Raw genomic sequence first — 24,643 nt, 5'->3', positions numbered from 1 at the left:
ACACACACACACACACCTATAACAGCATACATTTCCAAACAGCGAAGGGGCAAAACATAAGATGAACACTTACGAGTTGACACAGAGCACAACGATATTCTTCCACAGGTTCCTCGTCCCGACCATTTTCACAATGCACGTCTTTTTAGGTTTTTTTTGAAGGGCTCTCTGCAGTTCTGGAAACAAGAAAACACATTAATATTAGAGCCTGGACAATATCTCACTTTTTAAAAGATTTTTGCATAAAGTGCAATAGTCCACACTAAGTTTCTGCCTCAGTTTCTCTTTGACGTTTGGTCACTGCATAAGTGCATTCTTATTGTTTGTTGGTATTTATTTTTCCGATGTTGCAGCATCCCTACATATGATATGAAAAGAAATGAATAAACTACAATGGCTTATTTTTTAAATAAAACACATAAAACTATTACCTAGTTTCCTTTTTTTACCCAAAACTATAATACTCAATTACAACTATCCCTCAAATTTTGTTGAAGAAGGGCTAAGATATCTACTAAGGCTGGATATTTACAGTTGAACAATTAAGTTTTCTATCAAGGATGTAACAGTAAACATAAGATAGGAACAAATTATGAGCATCAACTTGACTGGAAATTCTATCATTTTAAATAAAAATTCAAATAAAACACCACAAATATATTTTACACATGAAAATAAGTATCAAAATAACATAATAACAACATAAATTAATGTAAAAAAAACTTTTATCTGCATATCTGCCAACATATACACTGATTCCAATATATCCGTAATCAGGTGATTTCAGCCTGCTTATACATCCACCAGGCTCTGATTAATACCATCATGTCAAATGGATGGTTTTCAGGTCAAAGGAAAGTTTGACAGCAGTCTGGGTACAAAGAGTCAAACAAGGACGCCCCTGATTTATTGCAACCACAGAAAATTCCACATGTATTTTTAATGAGCACGTTTCATCCCACAAGACGCGGCTCCCGCTGCTTTGTGAGACAGGTATGACAATGCTCACAGGGGAACAGGAACTGTGCCTTAGAGGGCAACACCCTGGAGCCGCAAGTGATATAAGACATGGCACCTGGTGAATGTTTTTGTATAAGACTGCGGGGTTGCCACAGAAACACACCTCTGCTTTGTGGCACTGTATGTTCATGTTGACTCAGGCATGTGACAGCATTCCACACCAGCGCCTCAAGGTTATCTCCGGCTGTATCACTCAGGCTTTCCAGTGATCCCTTGGCTACAGTTCCAAACCTCTGAGTAAGACTACCTTATTCTATCTAAAGCTACTGAGATCTACTGTATACAAATCAATCCAGTCACTTTCCAAAGTTGACCTAATCACTAGTTACGTATGCATCTGTCATGTCTCAGGGCTTGAAAAACTGCTCTGCTACAGCGACAGTAAGAACATTCAGTGCCCAACATTGTATTTAGTGCTGAGCGGTTTAAAATAGGAAATATTACTGTAAGGGTTGGGGACAGCCAGTTACTATAAAAACAAGAGTGGATAAATTAATGTCTGTGGCAATGTACTTTTCTTAATGCTGCGTCAGCACACGCTATCCGAGTCCTAAGAAAGTTCAGTCAATTTCACACCAAGTGGTTCCTCTTTGAACCTTTTCCAAGCAGTGGCACTGTTTTTTTTAAATGTATTGATAACTAAGCAATGACAGAGTATACCACAGTAAACAGCACTGTTAAAGCTTAACACAAATCCAATCTGCTACGAACAACAACATCACCCTGCTCTTTGCCTCTGGCAGGCTCTGAGTGCAGACGCAGTTAACCCAGGGTCAAAGTGCCTGACCTGCGCCCATCTGCCGTCTCTACACCAACATGTCATGTCCATCCACCCAGGCCATAACGAAATTAATGAATGTTCTAACGTGTCATAATGTAATGTTCAACACCCACTGCTACCTCTGGAGTGGTCTGTTACTATGGTAACCAGACAGGAAACTGATGTAACCTTGTCAATCTGGCTTATTAAGGAAAGCACAGCTGGGGTATACGCAGAAGAAGAAAAAAAAGAAAAAAGATTTCACTGCAGCAAAATACACAAAGACACAATGACTCCGTTTAACATAAAAAACATGTTTCAACAAATACATACATTAGTCATATTATCAAAATGTAAAAAGCAGCCTTTTAATGTGGATTACTTTGAAATTATACCTGTGAGGATATTATCAGCGTCAAGCTCCATGTTCACTTTGTTTTTCTTTGCTATGTATTCCATGATCCACTTGGAGCGGCAGTACTGTTGAGTGGCCAGCAGCCAACGCAGTGACTCAGGGAAGATCCTGTCAAAAAGATGGGGGATGTCCTGGTTAATAGACATGAATAATGAGCAAAATGAATGAAAAAATGCTGATTGGGATCTCTCTTAATGAGGCTTAGCAGTATTGAATCTTGGTTTTTTGTTAACCAGTGTGTCACTTCAACATATTTCGAATGAAATGTAGAAAACTTTCATGGTCAACTAAGATATGTTAAGATTAACAGGAAATCCGCTTCACTTAGACACACTCACATAAAATTTACAGGTGGTACTCAAGTTAGCCTAACCAGATATCTTGACATTGGGAACAACAAACAAACACATGACTGCCAGCCATTGTTATCACTGTTTATTTGTTCCACCCTGTTATCTGGTTGTATTACATTGTGTGGCGCACATTTCTCTGAACAGTCGGGTTTCTCCTCGCAAAAATATGTTGATTTGAATACGGACAGCAAAAACAATGTCATAATAGCGTCTGTTGGGTGAATTTCTCTGGAACAGATGCTTATGCAAGTGAAAGTGCATGATTCATGATCGTGCGCTGGTGTGGTTTTAGGCTGTTCTCCCAAATCAGCAAACCTAGATCACTTGCAGCGTTGGACTCTTCAGCCAAATCAGCTTCTTATTTACAAAGTCAGCACCTTTATCAGCGATGATGAATCCAACATATGCCCATAAGCGCTGTCTGGCTTAATCAAGAAGGTCCACATGGGTCCATAGTTTTGAAAAATTCCCAGAATCCTCTTGAGAAGGCTGACTCAAGCTTGCTGATGTATTTGTGTATCTCAGTAGTGGGTGCTCTGTGAGCTCTATTATGTGTGAAAAGATGCTACAGTGTTGGTTAGTTTGAGTTCACTGCCCAATGTTCAGTAATATCTGTGACTTATCGCTTTCCCAGCCCGCTTCATGACGTTGAGTTCTGTAGTCTTTTTCAGCTTTTTTTTTTTCTTTCAATCATACCTTGATGGGCGCTTAAGGTTTCTGACTATCGTTGTCGAAATCCCCCATCACCCCCCCCCCCAACCGTTCTGCTCACTGATTGAAGTGAGTTATATCACCAGCATTTATGTTCAACCAGATTAGTGAGTACTTTTGACTGTTTCTGAGTGGAAACCCCATTTGTTCTTCAGCTGCACCACTGAAGAAAGCAAAGGCCTTTTATGCTATGTGATAAAAATCTATATTCCTGGATTTTCTTCTGCTGGCTTTGTACACACCAGCATAGAATAAATTGGGGTGAATACACAAGTATTTATTGCCTGAGCTTTCGCAAAAGAGACTGCAGTCACAGTAGAGGTCACAAATGAATTAACGATAAGAAAACTAATTCAGCTGGGAATTCACTGCTGAAAAATGTCCTTGGAAACTTCCTCCACTTCTTTGTTTGGACCAAGTCAATCTGCAAAAGTGTTGTTGGGGTTTATTTAGACAATAAAAAACTAATAGAACTAACACATGTAGAATTTCATTCCAGATGTCACATTTCAGCAGTGGAAGAGTTTCATCTAGAATTTAACCTGAAACCTTTGAAACTTCAACAAATAAAAAAAAAAAAAAGACTGGTTGGTGCCAAAAGGTGCAGCAGATGCTCGGGTCTTTTCCTTACCAGATGTAGGACAGCATCAGCAGAAGGGGACAGATGATGAAAGCTTGGAGTACCTGCCAGTCGCGACAGAGGTATGCCACCCCAGGCATCAGCAGCTGACCACCCAACACAACAAAACTGGCCACCATGGTCATGGAAAAACGCCATCCCGGCAGGCACAGCTCAATCCCTGGCAGAGAACAAAGAGAAAGAGAGAAGCAAATGTGTTATTAAGGTTTTTTGCAATAAATGTAGTTACAATGTAACAGTTTAACGAAGAGGACAATTATGGATCACTAAATTAAAACAGACTGCACCACATAAAATAATTCTTAGGTAGAGATTAGGTATTACTAGCCAAGTATTCGCATCCAGTGACTACCAAGCTAACTGAACCAATAAATTTTGCTTGGTAATCCTTTCTAACCCTTGTTGTTTGTGAGAGGTAATATGGAATATTGTCAGCGTATTTGCCCCAAAAATGATGTAAAGTAGGAAGATCTTTAAACTACATTTTCTAAAAAATAACAATATTATGTTTTGTTAAAAATGTCAGCTAGGTTAGTACAATTGGATATTTCCCCACTAGTTCCAAACTGCATGACTATTACTAAATACAAAACATACTGTATCAATTACAGTAAAGTATCATTTAGATTAAATAAAGCAAAGTAATACACACAAATCATTGGCAGTTAAGTTTAATGTATTGCTTGCCTTTTGTACTTCATGTACATCATGCTACAGCCTGTGATGTTACAGAGACTTTAGCATTCTTTACCAGCTAAGGCATTTCTTAAGTTCCAATAGTGCAAGCACATTTAGTAAATCACTAGTTTCAAACTAGCTGGTTGTTAGTGACAACTTAGGAGAGTTTACACACAAACTTGAAAATGGATTCACAGAGAGTTAGTGCAACCCAACTTAGGAGTGTCTATGTAAAGAGAGCACTGGGTCCTAATTTGGTGATTTTTCCTCATGCTGACAAAAATAGGCCAGAGCTGATGAATCAACCATTGAAACAGAACATCACCTCTAACAAGGTTAGGCAGACAGGCCAGAACATGGATCCTGACAATGATACTCATGAAGAAGATTATGTTATGTTGATGCAACACGTAATGGAACATAATTCCCAGGCCGTTGTACATTATGACTACTACTGTTACTGTGACTTTTAATATAAAGAAACACCTCATATTAGTTTAACTACACCAGCAGTGGACCAAGTGACACCCCAGTTAAAGGGAAATGAGCGCCAATTAGTGTTGAAATATTAAGTTACGTGAAAGAAAATTAGGCAGTACATTGCGATGAAAAATGTTATAAAATTTGTATGTATTTATAAACTGTTACGTGACCTAACCTGCAAGAATAGAAAACATTTGCTTTAGTTTCAGCTTCTCAAATGTGAGCATTTCCTGCTTTTATGTTTTATATAAGACTAAATTGAATATATTTAGGTTTTGGACTGTGGTTTGGACATAACAAGCAATTTAAAGATGTCACTTTGGGCTCTGGGAAATTGTGACAGAAATATTTTAAATATGTATTACATTTTATACTTAACACTTAACTGAAAAATCATTGATATGTCAGTGTCAAAAACAAATTTTGCCTACTGTACCGTGCATGTCAAATTTAGCAACATTAAATAAAGGCAATAAATCACCATGTACAGTTGTTGTTCAGAGACAGTAGACAGACCAAGACAGTAGGCTGCTGTGAGAGTGAACTAACTAGAAAGAGGTTCCTTGTACTCAATTCTCCTCTATCAGAATGGCACTGATTCATTCACCCAGCCATTAGCATGCACACCACACTGGCAGCCAGCAACCACAGACAGTCCAGCCCTTTAGTTACTGCAGTGTAGAGGATGGCTTCACATCAAACCATTGAAAGTGAACAGTACTGTAATGCTGCTATTCTCACACTGCCCAAATCTTTTGTCCTGCTTCATTCGTTCCTTTCTGTTATACATCACTATTTTTTTTTTCTAATGGGTCTTTTCTGCTGCCCAGGAATGTGAACAGTCTCCAGATGGGCTTTTCAAGGTGACAAGGCCAGCATAATACAGTGGGTGTCGGCGGCCCTGCTTCATTCCAGTGGAAAAGACCGGAATTTCAATTAGGACTTGCCCCCTTCTGAGGACATGAATAATGCTCTCTGTTCACAGACACTATCGCAGCTGGAATGACAAAGCCAATGAGCTGAGAGCAGGGCGATGGGTGCAAGACCTGCTGAGTTTGAACCAACTAACCTCGAGACCCCTTCTCTGTGTGCTGCTGGGAGAAAAGTAACGGTTCACTGGTTATGAACTGCATGGGATTTGAATTCTTCGGTTATGTATAAGGCGTCATGTGCACTGAACAGGCCACTGCATTGTGACTGAAAAAAACTACATCCTGTGGTGGGCTACGGAAAAGTGTTAACACACACAGACACTCAGGACAGTACAAGCTATATACCTAATATAAAGATATTAAAACAGGTGGGAATTTATATAAAATATGGCACGTTATGTAGATGGAGCTGCAGAATGAGCAGCAGAGTTTGAAAAAGAAATGCAAGGAGGCCTGAGCTCCTTACTGCAGCTGACCCTAATCCTCCACAACCCACTAGATCAGCAATCCCACAATTCCCTGCTGCAGCCTGTGTTCTACTGACATAAATCTACCACTAACTATTCTGATGTCACATACAATAAAGATGTACCAGTGGATGTCTGAGGTGAAAAAACAAGTTAAAAAAGACACATTTAAATGCATTTGGACACGTGCTGTACGCAGTGGAAGTGACGTCATCAGTGATCAAGCCAATAGCCAATTAATAATATGTCGATAATCCCCAAAGAAGCTTTGGCTGGTTTGCTGACTTTGGCAAAACAAGAATATGAATCCGACTCTGGCACACGCCACAGTAGCTAACTAGCCTTCTGTCAAGTACACAGCTCACTCAAGGAGGCCCATTGTTTTGCAAGTGAAAGAGATTGGTTGACCACTAGGCACTTAGTGCAGCCACTCCCAGTACCCACAGGCTAAAGTCATGACCTTTCTTTCACTGGTCACATGAGGTCCATATGGCCCCATGCCATGTTTTAACTGCCTAATCCTGGCCACTCAATCTGCGGAGTATAATTTAATGGCAGGAAGACTGTAGAATTTCTCTGAAAGATACCGAAAGATAACAGGTTTGTTTGCTGTGCTTAATTTTTATGGCATAGACTCATTTATTTTTAGCAGCACCTGCAATGACTGTAGAGTCTGGAGCTACAGTCGTTCTTGAAGGTGTCACAGGTGAAAAACAAAGTGCAGCTGCATTGCAGTTGCCATCCCTCAGCTGTGTTCCCTCTTCTCCTCCCACATATTTTACATCTACTGCTGTGAATTAGCATGCCTCAGCATCAACGATATCCTGGTTCCAGACCTCTGAATCCCTGCCCACGTATCTGATTCGTTCAGAAATTAAAATAGGTCTGTTGTGCTTATTAATGGCGGTTTCCTCCGATTAGACATTTGTCCAATTAAAGCTTTATAGGTGGGTTTAAAAAAAGAAAAAGGAGACACACACATTGAAATTAGTGACAGACAAATGGCCATGAAAATGGTGACAAGCATGAATAAGATTGACACAGCTGTGCAGGTTGTTGAATCTCTGTGATTGGTATATTTCTTCTATCATTGATAAAGTTCCTAGCTATCGCTACAATAGCTTCTATGTCATTTGTAAATGGCATCAGTAGGATAATGTAGTCGGACTAGAAGTTACTCACTACTGTACTACTGTCATGGCAAAACAAAAAACCTCCCGTCCCCAAACAGAAATGGGCATGAAACATGAACACAATGCCAGGCTGAATGAAGGAAGTAAAATGAAATGGCAATTCAGTCTTGATTATCAGGCTGCGTCAATGGTGTTTGCCCTATGTCATGCAAACATCCTTGTAGCACAGGGTTGGTCAGGATTGTGTAATCTGTGCCAATCCTGGCAAACCATGCGCTACAAGGACGTCTGCAAGGAGTCTCTGAAGCTCTGCTGAAGGGACACATTTGTGTTTTGATTATGTGTGTGTTCCCTGGAGGTGTTCCCCAGATCTGATGTCTGGAAAGGTGTGGGGTTTCAGATGCTGTCTGACCATCCACGTCACTCCAAAATCTCACATGGGTGTTTAATTGGGTCGAGATCTGGTGACTGTAAAGGCCTGAGTATAGAGCACTCTGTTGTTGCTTCATCAATACATTGTGAAACCTCTGCACCCTCAGATGGAAATGCCTAGTAAGACCAAACTCAATTCAGGCATGTGCAAAGCTGCTGATGAGTTTTTGAAGTGTTTCCTCTGAGTGACAGAGCAGTGCAGCATTGTCAGCAAACATCACTTCCCTGATAAGGACCCAATGAACCTTGGTCTGTGCCTGGAGTTGCAACCTCAGTGGAACATAGTGACCACATAGCAGTGTGGGGGCAAGTGCAGAGCCCTGTTTAACTGTTTATTCGGAGATTGTCTGAGAATAGGACACCTTTGTCAGGTCAATTAAAAGCCACAAGTATAGAGTGGTCTTCTCTGTTCCTGGCATTTGTCTGGAGTTGGTGTAGTGACAATATCCCACTGATGGTAGATCATTAAGATTCTGGGTACATATGGGCACGAACAAACTGTAGTGAACTTAAAATTACTCTGCCAAATAACTTCCAAAAGAATGCTCCAAGGGGAGATTCCACAGTACTTTTTCTCTTGTCTTTGTTTATATATCGGGTGATTGTGTTAGCACACAAATATCCTGAGGTATACTCCCTTCCTACAAGCACTGAAAAGGGGCTATTGACTAAGAATAAGGTCATACTCATTGATTAGTCCCTTATCTGGAGCTGCAAAGAATGCCAAGTAGCCTTCACTAGCCACAGGCATTTTCCTTTGATCTATGTGTCCTGAAATTCTCAAAGTAAAATACCACTAGGAGAGTATTTTTCTTTGGTAATGTTTGTGTTATGTTCCAACTACCCCATTATACCCACCCCCTTCCTCCCACACACAGCAAGATCAGCACAAAATCAAGCTATTTTGGCTCTCCGAGAGATACAGAGTGACTGATACACAGCTTACACTCTGACATAAATATAAAACTCCCGGATTGCCCCAACACAATAGATTAATCAGCCTGACGAAAGGAGAACTACAACCGCAGTCATTTCTTTATATACTCATTAAAAGAAAGTGCAAAGGTTGCCCATGCTGATTTTACCAATCACTGGACTTCACTCAGGAATTTGTGGTGTGAGATAGCCTAAGGATAGATCATGCAATGTCTCTCACAAACAACAAGGGTTAGAAATGATTCCCACTCTGGGCCATTTAGAACACCACCATTAGGTCATCCAGTCCGCTTTCAAAAAAACAAGCTAAAATACAGACATTTAAAAAAAACAGATGTCGGATATACATGCGGCCTAACCTGTTAAGTGAGGAAGTCTGCTTAGCAACCAAAACTGCAAACTCCACACAAAAGGGAACTTTAACCCTGCTTAGAGGAAAAAAGTGTGCACCTTAACCCATTTATCAGGAGACTGCTGGAGCGGATTGTGGGGAAGGATGAGGACGGGTCAACCTGTGTATCATGGAAAATACCTTTCATTGGCTAAAAAGCATTTGTTCTCTGTACACAGTCTACAATCTACGGCCCACCCTGTCTCTCCATATACTTAATTATGCTTTTCAGACTATTCTCAACATTCAGATTAAATAAAAAGTGGCCTCTGTAAGGTTCAATCTGATGGCAGAACAATATCTCTGCACTGGTGTGAGTGGCTGCTGTCCTCAGGGAGGCATAGCCTTATGATGGGAAATGAAAAGCTTCCAGATCTGGCAAGCACTACTCGGGTCAGGCGAGACTGAGCGATACCCATCAATGGCACAGACACAGTTTAAACACAGACAGCAAGACAGGTAAGGAACAAGCAAACAACGCTTGCTGCCTGTCAGACTGTACCAACAAACAGGAATCTGACATTGACACAAAGGAAGCCATTTACACAGATAAATACATAGAGCTTCAATCTTTTTGTGCTTCCCCTTGCACCTCATCTGTGAGCAGAGATAAATGCCTGTGGTTTCAAGGGCGGGCACCACAAGAGAGAAAGCTCCTCATTACAGAATAACACAGGAACAGTGAAGAGGACAAGACTGGCCTGACCTGGCAAACCTGACGAAATGTAGCATAGCACTGCAGCAGGAAGCATACATCACAGATCATCCTGTCTGAATAGAGAAGCTGTCTTAATGAAGGAAAGACAAAGCTGGGGAACACACATGACTATATATTATGTAAAATCTCATGGAGGACAGAGCAGAGGTCATGCTGAATATAATTCCTATGAAAAAAAAATTTAAAAAAAAGAGGAAATGCTCTCAAATCCCCTTACTGTGCTCCATTTTTAAACGTTTTCACTTACACACATTCTTAAGAACAGGAACAAACAAAAAAAAGATTATTGCTGAGTATGAAGTTATTTTGTAGCCACACGCATTATAAACCCCCATATATGACCACCACCTATCTCTACACGGTTCATAAATAGATACATACTGTATGGTGCACATTCAATATTTGAACACCAGAGCCTTTAATATGTGTTCATGTTCAATAAATGTGGTGTATATCAGGCTGTGCCAGAGGGGTTGTAAGCTAAGGTACAGCGTGTATCAAGCTCGATTGGATTTGTTCTGTAGCGGCACATGAGCAGAGCAAAACCGCCACCCTGAAATATTGTTGCAATGAATGGATAAAACCTTGAGGAGAGTGTCCTTAGTAAACTCGTACACCAAGGGCAGTCAAATTATAACTCTGACACACTTTACAAAACCTTTAAAAGAAAAAAAAACGTTGTGGAAAAGTGCAGCAGAGAACTATAACCCCTATAAGACCATCATATATACTTTCCTTCCCTGTAATATGTAGTCTTCTGTATGCATGTGTGTAACTGATCGACCCATACGTCTCCAGTACATGTACAAAAGGTGTGACAGCAAACACTACCCACACAATCAATACATTTTGAGTGGGTGTGTCAGCAGCAATATTACCATATTGTGCGGTCATGTAATATTCATAACTCTTAGTCTCTCTCGTGTCTTTTTTTGTCCATTTCTCTCTCCTTGCCTTCCATCTTCTCTCAGAGACATGACAAGTTTCCATAAGCAGTGGCTGGAATTTAAAAAAAAATCTAAGCCTCTTGGCACAACAAAAATAATGTATGGATTGTGCATTTAGCCAGGACTCAATACAAAACCACAAATCAGCTTGGAAAACAAGGTCATGTCAGGGCAGGAAGCGGTTCCATTATTGGCATTTTCTGGCACATAGCAACAGGCGAAGTTACACAAATGAATTTGAATTGGCACTAATACTATATCTTTTAAATATGAAATGAACTTGATTTGTGTGACCTGTTTGCCATTGCATTTATCTATGAGGCCATGATCTGGCATAAAAAAAAAAAAACCTCAGAAATTAATCATCATTAATGTGTAAATATCAAGAGAAAGGGAATCAAACCTAAAAGGAATACGGTCCAGTGTGTAACATTTAGGAGGATCCACAAACAGAAATGGAATATACTCATAGGTATGTTTTCATTACTGTAAAATCACCTGAAAATAAGAGTACTTTAGTTTTTTTTACCTTAGAATGAGCATGTTTTTATCTATGGGGGAGCGGGAACTCTAGTTTCTCCTACACGTTGGAAGTCTGAGCTGTATTCAAATGGTTGCAATCTGCAACTTCACCGCTAGATGACACAGAATCCTACACGTTCCTTTAAAATATAGTGACAAACATTTGAGCTGGCTATTGCCCCAAACCATTAGCGTGAGTTTGTCCTAGAACATCCTCCATTAGATCACCTTCTGGATCACCACAGTGGTGCAGTCATGAGCCTGTGTGTCAGAGGTTAATGACAAAAAAGTCACAAAGTGATTCACAATGTATGCACCCGAGACTATGACAGAATCATGTGGTCTGTCGTCTTTCTACATGCCCCTGTTTGTTTGTCTACTGTATCTCTCTCTCTCTCAACAAGGCTCCCCTCACTCACTCACACACACACACACACACCCATGACATGTACAGGCTTGCCACCTCTGATTCAGACATGGAAAGTGAGCAAGAATTCCACTTGACATGAGTGTAGAGACATTTCGCTCTTTACTGTAAGGCAATTGTGCGGATCTCTCAAAGTAAACATCCTGCCTTTTAACAGTATTGGATAGCTGTTTTCATAAAATTAAAGGTGTGAAATGAAAAACCTTTAAGCTCATGCATAGGTTTACACACACACACATACACACACTCAGAGAGAAACCTCACTGGGACACACAATTCTTTCAATAAGCTATACAGTATGTGTACTTCTGCCACTGTAAAAATAGTACTAAACTGATATTTGGTGTTAGAAAATACTTCAGGGGAAGAATGTAATTTATGTCCTGGAAAAGCATCTGATTTTATTCCCAAATAGCTGATGTGGATGCATGATATAACCGGTGTAAACAAAAAGCGATCTCTGGCCCACTGCCCCAGAACACAATCATCTTGTCTTCAAGCTGATGGAAAAAATCTCGCAAAAACACTCCAGCGCAGCAAGTTAGCATGACTCAGCAAGCTGATGTGCAGTATGTTTGCATGTGAGGGGGTAGTAGGTGAGGGTCGGGGGTGGGGTGTTTACTGTAAAAATGCAATAGTGAGCAGCACAATGATGCTGAGCTATAGGCACTGTGAGGCTCGGCCTGTCCGGCCTGGTGTTGTGATGCTAAAAAGGCTAGCACACTCTGATGGAGCACCGGGGTATAAATAGCAGCACTGCATCAGATGACTTTCTATAGCTATCGGCTTTGCTATTCTGCTGTTATACTTTGGAGCCTGCGTAGATCAATTTAGTAGAAAGATATATTAGCCTGGTTTATAGATGAAAGGGCTTAATGTTAACATACATTAACACTTCACTATCACTTGCGGTGGTGGTGTAATTGTATCACACTGCCTCTTAGTCTAGCACACTTCAGAATCACGTGAAAAACCTTCCTTTCTCAATCCCCTGCAGTTTCAACATTCCTCTCAGCCTTTAAGTTCCATTTTTTTCTCTCTTCTCACACTAGTTGATAGCCCCCCATTCTCTCCCTTTGTCTGAAACCACCCTGCTACCAATTCTCTTTCCCCGTTTTTTTTCTGTCTCTCTGTGGCGGTTAGCGTACAAGTGTCACATCACATCAGCCATGTCGGGCCCCGCAGTGGGCCTGACTTCGACAGGCCATTCTGGTGGAACGGATTGTAGCTGTGTGTAAATTGCTCTACACACTTAAAAGAGACTCACACATATTGTGAATTTCCCTGATTGACGCCTTCTCCACAATGAGGTAACACACAGGCAGTCAGGAGAGTTCTGTCTTCTAATTACTGCATTCACAAGGATGTATGAAATTGTCAAACCAAACAGAAATATTGCATTTATCATATTGCTACTGTCTAGATTAAAAGTGATGGCATATAATGGCGCCCAGCCTTCAAAATCCATGAACTAAGACTTAATTGCACATGCATTGATGGGAAAGATGGGATTAGTGTAAAGCCTCTAGTGCAAACACAGCCGAGGCTGGGACTTGGTTCATAACGTTACATGCAGAAATGTCATATGACTATCACAGTGTCGGGACTAGATAGAAATATTGGCTAAACTCTTAGCATGTAGCCAACTTTCATGCGAACGCAATAAATAAAACAGAATGCCTTGAAATGAAACGATAGATTCTCTCCAGTAATGTGTTATTGAACAATTGTGTTCCTACTCTTGGAGCAGCTCTCGTGGAGTTTTGTCAATACAGAGAGGCTGCGGGGCAAATAGCATGTGACAGAGGCCACACATGATCAGAAATAAGGGCGGTGGTAAAGCAACACAAAACCTACACAAATATGCCAAGCTTAAATAAACACATGTCCAAGTCCTGCTCAAGTTGACTTTACAATATAGTGCCACAGTAAGCTACTCATAGGCAGAGCTATACTTTCCAGAGAACCATAAGGTCACTGTAAAAACTGTAAACCAATGGAACAGTGCATGTGGGGAAATTAGTTTGATTATTTAAGTGTTCAACTGTTAACAGAGAAGCCTGCGACAACGGCAAGGAGGAACTATATTTGATTGATTAGATGACAACTGTTGTGGCTGACTACTCCTTTTATGCCTGTTAGGTGAGGAACTGGTAGCCAGAATGATAATTACCTGTTTCAGCCTGAAGCAAGGAAACATGAAAAACTTTGCTGTTGATGCAAGAATCAGCATGGACCCCATAATCCTGGCTATGGTGTTAAATGCTGGGCTTTCACACGTCAGGGTGAAAGGTCACCACTTCTAGAGTTACTTTCCCATAAAGCTACAGAAACTGTAAACATCATATTTTAGATATTCTTGGCAACTTCCAGCCCACTAAACCATTGTTCAACTGCACAGGTACTTGAGTATGATTGCAAGGTGCTGCATTAACCTTTCATAACATTACTGAAAAAATTGTTCGTGACTACTTGATTTGCTTTGCAATCACTGTATTGTAGTTTTGTAGATTGCAGACTGTATGGAAGAATGAGAAATGCAAAGAATGTAAAAATAGTTTAGAGAAAGGTAGAACAAAAGATGGAGGCAGGGAAGGTATACTTAAAAGATAGAGACTGAGAAAAGAAGCAGAATAAGAAAAAACAGTGAAAACTACACAAAGAGTAATGAGAAAGCAAGGACAGGGACATATAAGTGGGGGGAAATAGAAATCTTTACTCTGGCTCACAATAATTGGAGGGAACACAGCCCTGTTGCATCATTGCTGCTGCTGGTGAAACTATAACCGATATATTAAAATATTGTTTCCTTTTGATCACTCACAATGGTTAAATACTGCTGATCTGCCCTGGTATTCCACCTTTAAAGAGGCGTATTATTTATGCTCTTAAATCCCTCTTTAATTCTACCTTAACATAAGCTGCAAGCCGCATTGTCCCCTATGCAGAGTAGATTTCAAATGAATCTTATCTTTCGCAATGGCTAACTGATGCATATACACGGTAAGATAAAACAAGACAGACATATAAACTACTTTTACGGCTTTTCGAAGGAAGATATACTGGTACAACTTACTAACTAACTGAATGATTTTTCTCTTATCTCTTATTCTTACTTTTGATTCGTATTGTCAGCCTCGGGCTAAGTTTATAGGCTGAACACTAATCTAAATGCAAAAATTAGACAAAAATGTTATAAGCTTGTATAGTAGAGTTGTAGAGACATATTGACTCTACAAAATTACCATGCAACTCCACCAACTCCTATTGGGTTCCAACCACCAGGTTGAGAACCACTGATTTACTGAACCATAAACTGCAGGCTAACGTGAAAACAATGGATGCAGATGTCAAGTTCATTTAAATTTGATACGACGCCGAACTGTACAGCTTGACTCCACCCTTTTGCCTCCATCTGTCCCACCCTCTTTTCCTTTGTCCCGCTTGCAGACTAAACGGTCATTCTATTTTGGGAGTGCGGCGAAGCTTTTCAAGGTATACAGTGGAGTAAATTATAATGACAAGGACACTGAGGGCTCTTTCCTTCATCATCTCGCCCTTGCTCCCTCCCTCTCATCTTCCCTTCCCTCCACTTTTGCAGACCTCCCTCTGCACTGGCCAATTACTGCGACCAAAGAGGCTTTTAGGGATCCATCGCTAAGACCAGAATATGCATCAACTGCACGGCCAATTATTAGGATGCTATCAAAAAGTCCCCTACCTCCCATTCTTTACAAACTAACACAACCTTCCCACAGAACTAATTATTTAAACCTTTGCTGTGCAGGGAGAAGGTCACATCAACAGAGAGGATTCATCTCCGAGAACATTACAGCCTCTACCCCCACAACCCCCCTCTGTCGTTATCAGATTATTGATTAGCAGTAACAAGGATTAAAATCTCAGAAAAAGACACATGCTGGCAGACCTAAATGAAAATTAAAGAGTTCACTTCAAGGGTAAGGAGGCTGGTAGTTAATGAGAATTTATCCTGACAATGGCATTTAGTTTAATAAATGTTAGGAGGTCACTGCACCACAATTACTCTTCTTTTAACTGAATGCTACCCTTAGCTAGAGACAAGAATTAAAGTAGAATAGCCTTTTGATTAGGTGTGTCTGATAGTAATGAGAACACCAGCAGTGGGAGGATACTAAAGATTAAGAGTGGGCAGCATGAGCAAAATGAATATTGCAAAAATACACGGCATTGTCATAATACAATACTGTTCAAAAGCACATGATAAAGATGTACGTTAATCTTATTATTTTGTCTTAAATTACAAAAAAATCATATTTTTTAAAGTATTAAATTACAATTCCTTTAGGGATTTTTTCAACAATGTTTATGTAATGTTTATTTTGTAATATTATATATAATGTAATATTTACTCAGCCGGAAAAACGTCTCCTTACAGGGCAACAAAAGCTGCTCCTAGTTATTAGACATGTAGCCAAGTCAGTCACTAAACCAGTTTGGCCAACAAGTAAATCGTCAAGTAACCATGGAATAGGTCTACACAAAGCTCAACAAGTACACTGCTGCATTACTACTGTGCCATTCCTCATCAGCACTTTTGTTCTGTCTAACAATGAAATGCAAGGATTGTCTGCAACAAACCAAAGCAACGACTAGCTCTCAAAGGCTTCAAGCTAAATGTCTCTGCGCCAAGTTTATCATCGGCCTCAAAAACAGTAATATCCGTGAAAATAAGTATTCACATGTCAACTGACTGTTTGTCAAACCCCTCCCAGGAACAGTGATTGCTCACAACCATAACTAGACCCAGCAGGTCTGTCAGGATGTGGATTTCTCAGCATGCCGTGGTATGCATGGGACTCCAGTAAGAGCAATATTCTGTTTGGAGTGTCATTTTAGAAACTGTCTGTGTCTGTTTGCTTTATGGCAAGATGCAAAAGTTGGCAAGATGCAAAAGTTAGCACACTCAGCTAACTTATTACTCCTACAGTTATAACCTGCTCTTTATTTGGGGAAGTTTACAGTATAGTTCTTTGTGAAATCTAAGGCCCATTGTTTCAAAATGTACTGCAAATTTCAAGCGGTAAACACTGCCAACATTGTCATCGTAAACAGCATATATGCTCTGCTACAATGGAAAGTTTGACAGGCATAGCAACAATAACAAAGAGGCTTTTATTTGAGAAATAAAGACTTACTGAGGACGTAGAGGGAAAGGGTGATCCCTGCTAGGCAGAAGCCCTCAAAGAAGCGCAGGGTGCTGAACATGGAGGCGTTGACAGAGAAGGCCACAGTCAGACCAAACACCAGCATGAACAGCACCGATATGATTAGCACTGGGTGGCGGCCAAACCTATGGACGTAAGGTAAAAAATTATATTTGACTTTGGACACCTTCAATGTGAAAAAAATAGGTTTGATATTATACACCTGTACATAAGACTTTATGTTGTGCAAGAACTGAAATCTTACCAGTCAGCAAGGATTCCAAACACCAGGTAACCAAAGATGGATCCCACCAACAGAGAAAACTTTGCGATGTGGACTTTCCATGCTGAGTCACACACCAGACTCCACTGTAGAGACAAATAAACCACACATTAGTTCCTAGAAATGTATGCGGAGTAAAAAAAAAAATGTGGAAGTGAAAAATAAATATTTGAGAATGACATATTTCTTACTATTGACTATTAGTCTCCTCTAGGTCTGTCTGATTTATGGGACATTATTACCACTCAAAACACACAACACTGAAATGTGAAGGGTACAGTCTGTTATAGAAGGGCTCCCTGGTATTTCATCGAATATGAACATTGACATGATATGCCACCAACAATTATCTTTCCTTTGTTAGTTATTATCCCAGACATTATTTTCGCAGAACATACTGTAAGCATTTTGAAAAAAGTATTTGCTTATTGTTTAACTATTAGTCTTTAGGCTCAGTGTTCCAGAAAAATAAATCTTTGAGAATTTATCTTATGGAGTAACTACTTTTTACTTGCTAATATGTTATAAGCTAATGTGGCACAAAAAATGAGTGGTCTTGAAAATAGTGATTCTGCAACCAGTAAATGTACGTTTTTGCAAAGCCATCTTAAAAACATCTTAATCAGAAATTCAGCTATCTAGCCAATACTTTCCTCAGTCAAAAATCACTGGTTATACATCATGTGACATTTCTTATTATATTATTTCCTTATGCCTCCTCTGCTGTGTGCCAAAATGGTATACAGCATCATGGTCAACTGCCCGTTTTTTGTTTTCATCTTTGACTGAAACTCTCCACCCCAGTAGCAGAGGGATTCCTAGATTGCAAACAAAGCAGTGTCTGCTTTTGCATGAATCAAGCACGCCCTAATTTTTTTTTTCTTCCCACAGCAGCAACAAGTTATGACAAATAGAGAGAGAGAGAGAGAAGGAGAGAGAGAGAGAGGAGAGTAGAGGTATGTAAGGTAGAGAGAGAGAGCGAGAGATGAGAGAGTGATAGGCGAGGAAGAGCGATGAGAGAGAGAGAGAGAGAGAGGTGCAGCAGGAAGTGTTCTGTGTAATATTTGCAGTTCTTATGCATGTAAACTGCTTTTAGGAGCCAATTCCCAAAAAGATATACCCAACCCTGCAACTTCGTCTACCATGGACAATATTACTTAATGCTCCTTGTAGAGTAGCTGAGGATGAAATTCGGCGCGGGAGGTGGATATTAGGGGTCTATTTGGCACCATATGCCTCCCAGCTGTCTGTGCTGACACAAGCAGCAGGAAGGAGCAGAGAGGGGCGTGGTAGCCATGCCAGGTGCATAGTGTTAGGGAGGCTGTTTAACACTGACTTCAATTGCGACTGAACTCATCTATAAACCAAGTATCATATAGTTTATCATTAAAAATCTATTTATTTCAGCTCAACCTTATTTTGAAATACAAAGTGTTGTTTGTTCTTACATTTTTCTAACCTCTCATAACCTCTGCCATAGTGACCTGTTCAGAATGGAACGCTCCAGGATTACCCAAAGCCACCCGGCCATCACATGATCCAGGCATGCCACTCATTCATGGTTTCAGTATCGATGTCAGCAGAGAAAAAGGCAGAGGGAGGCAAACAAGTTCCTGTTGTGCAATCACCACACAACCAAGGGGCTTTAAAAAGCTGAAGTTGCCCTATCCCGAGACTGTGAAAAACTGGAATAAACACTGAAATGATATTCTGAGTGTGATTATGCAGACACCGCACGGCCGGATGACTGCTTGGTGACTTTGCAGAACAGACATCTGCGGGTGACAACAGACAGATGACCAATGGTGTAAAATACCAACATTAGAGCATTCCCAAGTAACATGCCAGAGACAAAAGCAGCACAAGTGCTAAGTGCTGTTGAAATGCGTGGCCAAATGGGCAGGGCATGGATGATTTTGACAGCCAAAGTATCATTAATGTGTTTTATTTAAAAGCATCAATTCACATATATTATTAACCGGGTTTTCTCTCCCGGCCAAAACTCTGACCGAGCTCATACGCCATCATTAATGGGCATCCACACTGCTATTAGCTCAAGTGGAAAGAGATATGGACAGAGTTTCAGCTATCGCAGAGCAAAGAAATCTGAGCAAACTGCAATTCAGTCTAAGCATTAGTCAAATCCACGCCGCTTGTCTGCTGTGCGCTTATTATTACTGCTAGTTGCTCTCTTGCTATTGTCTTACTCATTTGGGAGTAATGAATAGAAGTCACTGTGTAGAGTTGGGTTTAGACACGTGTAAATCTATTAGCTGACAGAAAATGCAGAACAATGAGGGGCCAAAAGCAAATCAGCAAGGTTGTCTGCCGACCACTCTCAAAGACCGGCCACCAATGATCAGTGTACACGAGCGAGTCTTATTAGCTCCAATGAAGACGCTCCCTACTACAGCTGCACATTTCTGCACTCGTTGAACTACAGAGTGGTGGGTGGGGGGGTTCATAGGAGGGGTAGCACGCGTGGAGGGAGGGAGGTGGAGGAAAGCACAGGAGGAGAGAGGAATACAGATTATACAATGTAGAAACCGAACATTCATAGAGATGGAGAGAAATGCAAAGAATGGAGGAAAGTAGGGGAAAGGATAATAGGCTAAAGGAGAGAGGGAGAGAGATGCTTAAAAGCAGTTGTGAGGAGAAGGCAGAAAACACATGGAGAGACTGCTGCATAGTTACTGCCTAGCAACAGACCCTTGCTGTGGTTATCAGACTCTTTCTGCTTCCAAGTGCAAGTTTAAGCATCACTGCCTCAATAAAGGGTTGAAATCCTATAATATGGTTAGCTAGGTGAGAGTAAAAGTATTTAAAAAGGAGGGTGAGCAAAAAATAAATCTACACTATATATACACTCACTTTCTGTTGCAGCTTTGTGCTAAAAAGAAGTCAAGAGGGAAACCATACACATATATCTGGCGTTGCAGATATAGCCTATGGGACTTACAGCCTGAGAGCATGTTTATATTATCTAGTGACCATGTTTCAACTGTCATACAACTGACAAACATCCAGACTATACTGTATGTCAAATGTAAAATGCAAACATGTTTGACACATAGGTTGATGGCATTTACATTTTCAAGTAAATAACAGTGACAAAGTGGTGAAATGACAAACCTTTGTCCTTCAATCTATTATTCATTGCCTCTGTTGTTGACAGTACCATAACTACACATCTGTCACCTGACCTGACATATATTGACAACCAGGCAACACTCCTACTGCCTGTATTCCATCACACAATCCTAAGGCAAACTTAAACCCACGGCCGAGGGTCAGAGACCCCACAGTATTCTGCCCCTCCCCCTTACAAAACAGCACTTATCAGGAACAAGCCTGCAGCACACACACAGTTGAAGCCTCAACAGAGTTTTATCTTTCGGTCACAAGCGTCTTTCCTCCCAGCTGACGCTGTGAGTGGCTGTCATTGTGTGCTGACTAGGTATCTGCAGTGGGGTCATCGCCTTTCGACAGCTGAGACCGTTTCAAAGTGTCCCACACTGATCCGGGGTCTGTGGAAGGAGCCAACCAGCTGGATAAACAGTATGAAGGGACACAGATCAGAGAGGCCTGCATGGGTGTTCAACTACAGTATCATCTTTCGGATCTATGGGTGTGCAACCTCCAGCACAGCGATACTGGGTCTGGGTGTACCCACTAACGTGCTTTTACAACACATCTTCCTTATCTCTTACGTACAATACTCTAGCCTACATTCTAAGAAACAGAACACAAAAGTGGCACTGACATACACTGACATACAGTATAACTGTCGTATACTGAAGTAGAACTGAAGCAAGTGATTGATTAGTCTTGATTATAACGATTAACGATTATATCCATTATCGATCGCCTGATAAGCCCATTATTCCTCTCAATTATTAAATTAATCGTTAATCTACAAAAAGTAAGAAAATAGTTCCCGACACGCAGCAAAGGGCCGCAGGTCAGATTCGAACCCTGGGCTGCTGCAGCAACTCCATACATGGTCGCCAGCTCTACCAGGGGCACCCCAACATTATCATTTAAAACGGAATATCTTTGGGTATTAGACTGCTGGCCGGACAAAACAAGTAATCTGAAGACATTAATTACATATCTTACAGACTAAACTATATTTATTTTGTGTTCTATATTTGTGTTCTATCCAAACACCATTCTTTGGTGTTTGTAAGTTTTACAAAAGGGGAATCCTAAATTCAGTTTTAGATGTTAAAATCAGTCCGTACACGGCAAGTGTCTCTGGTTAATATGCAAGAACCAAACTTTCACAGGGGATTGGTGTAGAGGTTAATCTTTGCTTTGAAGAGGTTCTCAAGGCCACAATTTCGGTCGGCGTGTGCAGCTGTTACCCTGTCTGAATGGGAGCTGAGTAGGGTAGGTTGCAGAGAGACTCTATCCATCTCCGAGTAATGATACATTCTCATTTCTAAGGCTCAGTCCAATTAAGACGGACCCTGAGGAGAGCTTATACTCAATTAGAATGGGTCTCCACATTAACCACTTTGGATCCTTCACCACCACCTTAACCTCCAACCGCCTCTATCAAAACCTTCTTTCTGTGACACCCTGAGATAGAAAGAGGTGAGCAGAAAAATGTATTCCTTGGCCACTGATTCTGAAGGTGCATCTACATATAATTTACATGTTTAGCACGTGTGATATGAAGCGTTGGCAGAAGGTTGGGGTTTGAATGTGTTGTTGGTACATTTTGACAGAGACACTACCACATTTCCCTCAGTGTTGGCACTCTGCTCTGCCTTTTAGAGATCGAATGTCACAGATAGCTGAGTGCAGTCATGTGCAGTTATGCCTATGCAATCCAAACACAGGGAGAAATGCTAAGTCATCTCTTCCTGCTGTAGCTTCCCATCTTACTTTCTGTGCTGTGGCGGACAGAAGAGGCCTTGGCAGAGTGAGGGACAGGTTGTCAAAAGAGACAAGCTGGACACTCAGTCCTGCTTCATTTTTTGGCTCCATTTTGGGATTCGTCTGCATGCCGTCTGATTCAATTTCTCCTGACGGTGACCTTGTCAGAATGCAGACCGCATGGGTCAGGGAAGACGAGCACAGCCAGAGACACTTTAACCAACTGCTCGGGCCTGTCACCAATCTGAGGTGGTAGTAGTGTCAACATGACATTCTCTGTATGCGTGCAAAAGCAACACAAATATTAGCATCTACAGGTTACAATGCCAACATGACAGGAGAGCCAGCAGTGTTTCAGTCATCATAATAAAAACTTATGTTTGTTTTCTACCCATGAGAGAACAGACATTTTTTTAAATCTTAGTCATATGGATACACCCAATCGATTCCCCCTCGTGACTTCATATCCAGCTGTTGTTTTTTCAGTGCCTCCATCCAGAAAAACAGTTCATCAGCCTGGCTTTAGTTCATGCAACCCCCCCCCGCCCCAAATTACCCTGCGGACAGTAAATGAAGTCAAGAATGAAACTGTCCCCACTTGGCTCATGGCTGCATTAAAAAGCCACAGCTGCATTTTATTTGCTTTATTTAAATGGGGACACTGTCGGTGATAAGCAGATGGGCTGTTGGCATTACAGTGGACACAAGCTCAGGGTGCCACAACCCCGTCCTACAGCACAGAGAGGCTTCAAAGCCCGGCTTCAGATACAACTCTTCCTGATAAGCCTTTTGATCACGGCTTGCGTGCCAACTCTTCAGAGCTGAAGATGTTGTGGATAAAAATGCAATTTATTGGGCAGTTTATCGGCACGTCTATCCACATTTTTGACTTCTCCTAAGCCAAAACCGCACGCTGACCATTAATGCCTATTGATCTGTTCTGTTTATAAAGTCTTAATCGTGCTCTGTGATAAGTCCTTTCTCAGAAGATAAATCTCATTACCTCATCAACGTTAATGTCAAGTGTACTCAGAGAACCCGGTGGATCAAAGTTTCATGCTCCTCCCCCCCACAAAAATAAAACTTGATATCTTGATATAAGCATGCAGCATCCACAATGGGAGACTGATAGGCATAATGAGATATAATAACCCTTCTTCCTCCAGCTAGCCGACTGATGGCTGGTCTATACTGTCTCCTCAGCCCGGGCCTGCAAAGATAGGAATACCACAACATTATGGTGATGTAATAGGAGGTAAACCCACACTGAAACACTGAAAGGGCCCTAGAATTTAAGCCATAATATAGAATAATAATAATAGAATATCTCACTGGTGTTTGTTTAGAGCAGTGATAGGGTGAGTGCTGTTTGGCCAGGGCTGGGGGTTGCACTATTCTAGAAAGTGCACTAATGACCTTTGGTCAAAGGCTCCATGTCTATTATGTCCATTACGACAACCGGCAAAATTCCACCAGCCCTGGCAGTTTTGCCCAGTGTGCCAATGGTGGCACCCCTCTGTGACAGGTCACACTTGTGTCAGCTGTTGCTATGACTCACTGTCACCAGGATGCAGGCTCGATACCTACTACTTTAAAGTGAGCCAATGTGTGGCTCTCTAGAAAACAGAAGCAACTGACTCAACCAGTGTGCAGAAACCCATACCTGGTATGCAACAATGGAGGCATAACAACAACCACTATCCAGAAGCCTTGCGCACTATTTTATACGAACACGAGTGCGCTGCAGCTTTAAAGTGATATTCTCTGAAGGATGGGTGTAGTGTTGATATGTGCCAGAATCTCCCCCCTCTCACTAATCGATCCTAAGAGGATCAGAGCGGGTAGAGTATCGCATATATGCATGACACAATATGATGGAGAGGATGCCCATCCTCAAGATGGACAGCTTACCTTGGTAACAACATTCTGCACGAGTCCCGTGTGCAGCTCGAAGGTCCACTCATCGCACCTACACTGCATGTTGTGCGTGTCATTGTGGGTGCCGCCGTAACTCCCATTGGCATAGATATAAGCTGGCCGGGCGCTGGTGTTTTTGGGGCTGCCCAACAACGAGGAATGACCCGTAGTCTGATTAGTCAGGTTTGCCAAAGGCTGGACACATGTGCTGTTCGGCTGGGCGAGGAGGAAATTATCAGAGTACTGGCTGAATCCAATAAATATCGCCGGGATCCATGTCAGCACGATCAGCTGTTTCTGGTACTTCCCAAATCCCCCGAGGAATGGAAGCACGGCGCCGTCGATTCGTGTCAGCAGCCCCGCCGACGTGGTTTCGGGGGACACGAAGCCGTTCTCCGGTTGATGGTC

The 24,643-nt window shown here is 41.3% G+C and overlaps 1 protein-coding gene across 1 annotated transcript in view; it reads right to left on the bottom strand.

The window, feature by feature from the left end:
• LOC118334272 (solute carrier family 22 member 23-like) overlaps positions 1-24,643 on the bottom strand; it is a gene marked incomplete at its 5' end in the record, with an annotated part of 33,790 nt that extends 9,147 nt beyond the window's left edge. Inside the window, 6 exon segments of the mRNA XM_035670120.1 lie at positions 74-176; positions 2,176-2,303; positions 3,891-4,059; positions 17,143-17,297; positions 17,417-17,520; positions 24,230-24,643. Of these exon segments, the coding sequence (XP_035526013.1) occupies positions 74-176; positions 2,176-2,303; positions 3,891-4,059; positions 17,143-17,297; positions 17,417-17,520; positions 24,230-24,643 (1,073 nt within the window).

This window comes from Morone saxatilis, unplaced genomic scaffold, assembly GCF_004916995.1.
Source record: "Morone saxatilis isolate NCDOM2014 unplaced genomic scaffold, NCSU_SB_2.0 Contig23, whole genome shotgun sequence".
Classification (NCBI taxonomy): domain Eukaryota; kingdom Metazoa; phylum Chordata; class Actinopteri; family Moronidae; genus Morone; species Morone saxatilis.
Note: the sequence above shows the minus strand (reverse complement) of the source record. Positions and strands in the feature narration are given on the sequence as shown.